This window comes from Bombus flavifrons, chromosome 11 (genome assembly GCF_040668555.2).
Source record: "Bombus flavifrons isolate JBK064 chromosome 11, iyBomFlav1_principal, whole genome shotgun sequence".
Lineage (NCBI taxonomy): Eukaryota > Metazoa > Arthropoda > Insecta > Hymenoptera > Apidae > Bombus > Bombus flavifrons.
Genome location: NC_138452.1, coordinates 234,335 through 242,248, shown reverse-complemented (window position 1 = coordinate 242,248; position 7,914 = coordinate 234,335). Strand labels below are relative to the sequence as shown.

Here is a 7,914-nt window from a genome sequence, read left to right as displayed (position 1 = left end):
GGGGCTCGCGAACGGCGAACTACTGGGCCTTATGATTTTTGCATCGATTAACTCGCTGATTCTCTCTCGCACTGTTCTTCGTTCTTCCTCGCTGAGTCGGTAGGGCCTTCTTTGTACGGTGATGTTGGGATCAATTAATCGAATCTCTAACTGGCCCGTATTTACGCGAGTACGCGGGAAGCCCGTAATAAATGACTCTTTAAAATTTTGGAGAATAGAAATCAATCTGCTCTTATCATTACCACATACTTCGGTGTCTACTTTATTAAAGTCAATCCCATTTTCGACGATTTTATGGCAAGCATTGACTGTCTTCGTTTTGCGGATATCGAGGCCGTTGGGCGTAATAATTACATCGAATCCTTGGCTTACTATCTCGCGACCAATCATAATATCGTACTTTAAATGACTATCGTCAAGGACGTGAAAAGCTATCTCCAATGTAAAATCGTTAATACGTACGACGGACAAAATCTGGGACGTACTTTTAACGCAGGTATTCCCGATTCCTTGCATTACTATTACATCAGTCGTTCTCTTACCGGAAAATTTCGAGGCTACGGATTCTTTAATTAATGAGCACTCGGCTCCGGAATCGAAGTAAAACGGAAACGACTCACCCAGATGACTCAAACTACCAATTGGCGGCTTCATCTCACAGAAGTCGACTCGGGGTTTGTTCTTGGGGCTGGATTTTCTGTCTTGTTGTTGCGGACAAGCTGGTGCGATATGGCTCTCCGCCTTACACTTGAAGCAAACCAGCCCCAAGAACAATCCCCGAGTCGACTTCTGTGGGATGAAGCCGCCAGTTGGTAGTTTGTCATCTGGGTGAGTCGTTTCCGTTTCACTTCGATTCCGGAGCCGAGTGCTCATTAATTAGTGTTATTATTGTTATTATTGTTGTTATTGTTATTGTTATTGTTATTGTTATTGTTATTGTTATTGTTATTGTTATTGTTATTGTTATTGTTATTGTTATTGTTATTGTTATTGTTATTGTTATTGTTATTGTTATTGTTATTGTTATTGTTATTGTTATTGTTATTGTTATTGTTATTGTTATTGTTATTGTTATTGTTATTGTTATTGTTATTGTTATTGTTATTGTTATTGTTATTGTTATTGTTATTGTTATTGTTATTGTTATTGTTATTGTTATTGTTATTGTTATTGTTATTGTTATTGTTATTGTTATTGTTATTGTTATTGTTATTGTTATTGTTATTGTTATTGTTATTGTTATTGTTATTGTTATTGTTATTGTTATTGTTATTGTTATTGTTATTGTTATTGTTATTGTTATTGTTATTGTTATTGTTATTGTTATTGTTATTGTTATTGTTATTGTTATTGTTATTGTTATTGTTATTGTTATTGTTATTGTTATTGTTATTGTTATTGTTATTGTTATTGTTATTGTTATTGTTATTGTTATTGTTATTGTTATTGTTATTGTTATTGTTATTGTTATTGTTATTGTTATTGTTATTGTTATTGTTATTGTTATTGTTACTGTTACTGTTACTGTTACTGTTACTGTTACTGTTACTGTTACTGTTACTGTTACTGTTACTGTTACTGTTACTGTTACTGTTACTGTTACTGTTACTGTTACTGTTACTGTTACTGTTACTGTTACTGTTATAGTCGTCTATATCATTGCTGTTGTTGGTCCTTTTGGTTTAATCATCATCGTGGCACGTTTCAAAGTATAATCCCAACCTCTCCAACGGAACCATACGATACCTTTTATTAAATAACAGAAAGGAAGAATTGTCTTTTGTCATTAAACGGATAATACGAAACATGAATGGCTGGTTGTACGTGACGACATTATTTTGTAAGCAATCATACCTTGTCGAGCGGTTAAATCCTGAGGATCGTTCAAATAAAGACCGTGTAATCCTCGTCCGCACGATTTCCACCACCATCCGCCTTTTAGCATGGAAGCGCAGTTCAACGATGACCTATCGTTGTCCCTGTGTGAAATGAAATATCGTCTCGAACGAATAGTTGACTCTTATTACGATTAATCTATCCGATATTATCCGTTCTTCAATGCTTTTTGCTCTATGCTTTCACATAACCGAAATTGTCATTTCATGCATTCTAACAAATGAAGAAATAACGTGTTACCTGTTGTACGTGGAAAACGGATTATTGTTCGAACCGTACCATGGATCGTTTAATGAGTCACCGGCATTTCCGTCGTAACTGTCAATCTCCAATTTATAATATTCTCCTTCTGAATAGATTTTGAAGTGAGAGTACTGTGCGTACCTAAACGAAAGTACATAGATATATAATTTTTGTTTGCGCACGGATATACGGATGTTCCGAAACGTTCTATATCTTTAATGTACAGAGAAAATCGTCTTTGAAATCCTCTCCGATCTATTCTACACAGACATTAAAACGTCCGAACTTCGCATCCAAAATCAGTTGCAATTGTAATTTTGGTATTTCTTACCTTTTGTTACCTTCGAAATCTTCGAGTTCCACCCGAAGCATGTAATCTTCGTTGTTAGTTAACATGTATATGTTTTCGTTGCCAAGCCAAAACTCTCGAGCAGGATCACCGAAACCGTTTTTATAATCAGCCCAATCACGATTGAAATCTTCTCTTGGCTGGCCGAAATCGTCTCTTCTTTAAATAACCTGGGAAAAAGTGGAAATTCTTTTTCGAATTATGAGATAAAAGAAGTAGGAAAATTAAATATCTTTTACCAACGAACGCGGCTGTTTATTGTACGCACAGTTATTCTTTTTCTGTAACGACCTAAGAGTATAAGCTATCGATTCTACATTGATTCTACATTGATTCTACATTGCGAAATATACTTTTTTGGGAAAAAAAACCCGGCAGATTTGAGTTTGTGTTCCCAAGTACCACCTTCCGTCTCTTCGTCACTGTCGTATTCGTATTTGTGCTTACCCTGTGCTTCTAAACGTCTTACTTCTTCTCTTTTTCTTAATAAGTTTTGGTAGAGAAGATTTATCTGAATGAAGGTTAGAATAAACGGTGAGTGAGTTGGCAGAAATTACACATAGTTGAATTAACAAAGTACTAAGCTCGATCTTAATCTTAAATCTTAAATGAACGCTTGAAATAAAACAATTTTAAAATAAACAATCTTGTCACCTTGTAATGATCTTCGGCTTTTTTCCTTTGCTCTTCAATGAGATCTAACGTCCCCAAAGTTTGTCGTGCATATTGTATCAAGGCTGGATCGTTCCCTGATATTTTAGTTAACATAGGGTTCTTTGTTTCCGTACGTTGCACTTTTGGTGATGGAATTATAACAGCCGGTTGTCCAATTTGTCCAGGAATCGCGATACCTGGCTGTGAAAAGCCACTACTACTTTGCTGTTTATTATGGCTGGTTAACGTGTTCATTTCTGCTACAGGCACCTTATTATCTGGATCACCCCATCGGCTACGTCTTTTTCGTTTACGTTCTTCCTTGTTGTCTTCCTTTGATCGATCTGTAGCATTGTTATCGCTCTCTCTCTCGTTTCTTTTCTGTTTAATGTACAAATAATTATAATCAATAATGGTAGATGATGACACGATGCAAAAATAAATATACATTATATATACCTTGTGGTGAAACATGCTTGTTAGAGGTAGGACCTTGATCGCTATCGTCATTATCGCTGAGAGCTTCTTCCGGACAATAGAGTTCCTCGCCGGTGTTTTTATTTTCCTTAACGGATTTTTCGATGCGAAATTTTGCCAATCCCCTGTACTGCATATAGGCTGCACTTTGCTTTTGGTGCAGAAACCTTGATTAAAACAAAACTTAAAACTTCTGACGAGTAACATAGTCTCCTAAATTAAATTCCTTTAGATTAAAAGAGACACAATAAAGAGGAAAAAAAATAAAAGAAAAAAAAAAAGAATAAGAAGAAAGAATAGAAGATAACAGGTGTTTTATAAGAAAACAGCTCGTATATTCGTATGTTCGTCCAATATGTCACGCCTTTGATTCGTCAATTACATTGAAGAATTTAGGTATTGTCTTTGTTTTATAAAAGAAATATTTTATAAACTAATTAGGGGAACATACTCTAACGTATGTTGTTTTACAGAGGATAAAATAGTAATTATAAATAATTGTAAATAAGAAATGAAGATAGACATTCACGTTTTGGACGCACGATATATGTATGATTAGAAAACTTATTGGTCAAATTTTAATTACAATTTCACGTATCGTTATTATCAAATATTATCGATAAGATTTCGCTATTTGATTAAAAAGGAAGTAGAGAATGGAGAAGTGATACAGACAAAGCAAGCATCGTAATACATTACATCTAAATGCTGTATCTAGTGCTTGAAATAGAGCAATGTTGTACAAAAAAGACGAACGAACGATACGTAAGGTGAAATAAAGAAAATGTGATATGTGCAAACGCTACACGTATAAAGACACTATAGATGGGGGACCAGAGAGGACAGTAGTTACCATAATTTAGGATCTTGGGCATTCTTCTCTCGTGCTTCTTATTCGATTTCATCCCCACAGTCAGTGACGATGCGTGCCAGCTGCTCAGCCTCTAGGGGACACACTTAGAAGCCTTTGTCAGACATGCGTAACAACGCTAAAAACTCTGGATTTTGTTTTTGTTTCTGTAGTGTAGAACACGTATTCGTCTACACGAATGATCAGCACGAATTTGCTTTTTGCATGTTTCGTATTCGCCCACGCGTCTTGTATTCGGCGTATCGCGCGCGCGCATACGCATACGCACGCACACTTACATATTCTGGACTGCGCGAACAAGTAATCCATTTTACAAGAAATAACTTGTTCTTCGTAAATATAAACATCCGGCGATACGCCGAAACGAAGAAATAAATGAAAATAATCGACATATCGTACCTAGCTGTTCAGAGGCTTGTAGATCAGTCAATGATCTCACTGGTGGTGGCACTTGTACATTAGGTGGTCCCATAGGTACCTGAGCGACTTGATTAGGAACAGGGTAACTGGTCGACATTAAAGAAAGCGGCGGTCTGGCGTTTGGAATTAAGGAAGGGGGTGGTACATTCGGAGGTGGAATATTAAGATTGGGCGCTGGAATTGAATTCATATTCGAGGCAACATTGTGAACTGGTGGTGGAGCGGACATCATCACAGATGGTATTACATTTGGCTGTGGGACGTTTGGGACATTTGGCACGTTTGATGCATTCGGTACACTGACCACGATTGTCTGCGTAGCCGGAATCGATATTACGCTTGGTGGCATTTGTGTCATTCTCGATAATATATTAGGAGGAGGAATGTTTGGAGGTGGTAAGTTTATAGGTTGTAATGGTGTAGGAGGTGGTACACCGCATTGCTGTCCGGTTGAAGCTAAGTGACGACGACGACGACGACGACGACGACGACGACGACGACGACGACGACGACGACGACGACGACGACGACGACGACGACGACGACGACGACGACGACGACGACGACGACGACGACGACGACGACGACGACGACGACGACGACGACGACGACGACGACGACGACGACGACGACGACGACGACGACGACGACGACGACGACGACGACGACGACGACGACGACGACGACGACGACGACGACGACGACGACGACGACGACGACGACGACGACGACGACGACGACGACGACGACGACGACGACGACGACGACGACGACGACGACGACGACGACGACGACGACGACGACGACGACGACGACGACGACGACGACGACGACGACGACGACGACGACGACGACGACGACGACGACGACGACGACGACGACGACGACGACGACGACGACGACGACGACGACGACGACGACGACGACGACGACGACGACGACGACGACGACGACGACGACGACGACGACGACGACGACGACGACGACGACGACGACGACGACGACGACGACGACGACGACGACGACGACGACGACGACGACGACGACGACGACGACGACGACGACGACGACGACGACGACGACGACGACGACGACGACGACGACGACGACGACGACGACGACGACGACGACGACGACGACGACGACGACGACGACGACGACGACGACGACGACGACGACGACGACGACGACGACGACGACGACGACGACGACGACGACGACGACGACGACGACGACGACGACGACGACGACGACGACGACGGAGTCTAAACAATATATATATGTCGGGGTGAGATTGGAATTTTGGGCGCGTGACAATTCTTCACGTGAGTTATCCATTGTTTAACACAACTAAGATTATATTTTCACGTATACACAAGTCTATTACAAAGATTAACAAATAATAAGTCTAGAGAATAATAAATTTAACAAATAATGAAGTTAGCGGAAAATATATTGAACGAATAATAAATTAAGCGAATAATAAAGTTAGTGGATAATAAGTTGAACGGTTAATAAGTCTAACAGATAATAAAGCTAATGAATAATTACGTTTAACGGATAGTAAGTTCAATGAATAATATGGTTAACAAACAATAAGTTAATAATCGTTATAAACAATAATTTGAGTTCAAACGAATCCACGATCAACGGGATGACTCCTTACTAAGCGTAGACTGATCTTAAGCACAGAAACACGACGTGTCACTCTCTAAAGCAGTCACAAGACGAATGCCAGCCTCGTCGAGATCATTCTCGCTGTACGATTGCATTTTGTTTTTCTATACCCGTTTGGAAGCATCGAGAAGGTTCCAAACGCCGTTGTTAGGCAGACTCGTTGGAAGCATCGAGAAAGTTCCAAACTCCGTTGTTAGGCAGGCTCGTTGGAAGCATCGAGAAAATTCCAAACGCCGTTGCTAGGCAGTTTCTGCCTGAATACATCCCGTGACCGTGGCTACGTTCGGCGACCAACTGTCGCCTCGAACCCAATCTTGATATCACAAATCTCTAACAATTACAGCTATGATAAAATCCAGGCTAGACTACTAGAAGATGTTCCCAAAGTTTCCAAGGAACGGCTTCGGCTTTCCTTTCATCTCCGACACGACATTCTGACTGTCACACGTCCTCGTGTGTAGCTAAAATACAGAGTTTTTTTTTTTAACATTAGACTCGTTGTAACTAATATTATCTACCATTCAGTTAAATGTTCCAAATAAGTCAAGGGTCCAGTTTGACAGCAAGATTCCGTTCGAAGGTTTAACAAACAAAGAAATGAAAGAGAACTCAAATTGGTAGTGTCATAGTTTGTATTTCGAAGTGCTAGTTGCATTCTGTGAGTCACCAGTCAGACCGCAACGACACGACAGATCATTTTCGATTCCGCACACGGGTGAATCTCAGATTGTTGGATCGTGTTACCACATTGGGCGTATTACGAAAGCGCAGAACATCTCACTGGACATATTACGAAAGCGCAGAACATCTTACTGGACATATTACGAACGCGCACAGCACCACACTGGGTGTATTACTAAGGCGCAGAGGGTCACAGTGGACGTATTACGAACGCGCAGAGCATCTCACTGGACGTATTACGAACGCGCACAGCACCACACTGGGTGTATTACTAAGGCGCAGAGGGTCACAGTGGACGTATTACGAACGCGCAGAGTATCTCACTGGACGTATTACGAACGCGCACAGCACCACACTGGGTGTATTACTAAGGCGCAGAGGGTCACAGTGGACGTATTACGAACGCGCAAAGCACCACACTGGGTGTACGACCACGACGTGGTATTAATGATCCTCTGAGGTCCGTGTACTCGCATCGTTATTATCACCATCGCTGTCATCGTCGCAGACGTCCAACTCATCAGGAACGCAACTATTTGGCATTTTTCTTAGTTTGTCATGTCTGTCCTTGTATGTCCGTTTACCGTCTAAGGTCTTTAATGTATATCGGTCCCCTTCCAAAATCTCTGCTATCACGAATGGACCC

The 7,914-nt window shown here is 40.8% G+C and overlaps 1 protein-coding gene and 1 pseudogene across 1 annotated transcript; both read right to left on the bottom strand.

The window, feature by feature from the left end:
* Positions 1-1,651: 1,651 nt before the first annotated feature.
* On the bottom strand, positions 1,652-2,645 carry LOC138185140 (techylectin-5B-like). Its single transcript, XM_069123846.1, has 4 exons — positions 2,471-2,645; positions 2,137-2,280; positions 1,855-1,979; positions 1,652-1,746 (listed from the first exon to the last, which is right to left on the bottom strand). Exons 1-4 carry the CDS (start codon positions 2,533-2,535, stop codon positions 1,652-1,654), a joined length of 429 nt encoding a protein of 142 aa, XP_068979947.1. The 5' UTR covers positions 2,536-2,645.
* A 156-nt stretch (positions 2,646-2,801) lies between these two features.
* Positions 2,802-6,103, bottom strand: LOC138185139 (SURP and G-patch domain-containing protein 1-like; annotated as a pseudogene).
* Positions 6,104-7,914: the final 1,811 nt, after the last annotated feature.

Bases quoted from the DNA above. Each gene is read 5' to 3' on its own strand.
- LOC138185140 (XM_069123846.1), bottom strand. From the start codon at position 2,535: ATGTTAACTAACAACGAAGATTACATGCTTCGGGTGGAACTCGAAGAT. The intron at 2,281-2,470 runs GTAAGAAATACC...ACTTTCGTTTAG, and splicing joins GATTTCGAAGGTAACAAAAG to GTACGCACAGTACTCTCACT. The intron at 1,980-2,136 runs GTAACACGTTAT...CATTTCACACAG, and splicing joins CCGTTTTCCACGTACAACAG to GGACAACGATAGGTCATCGT.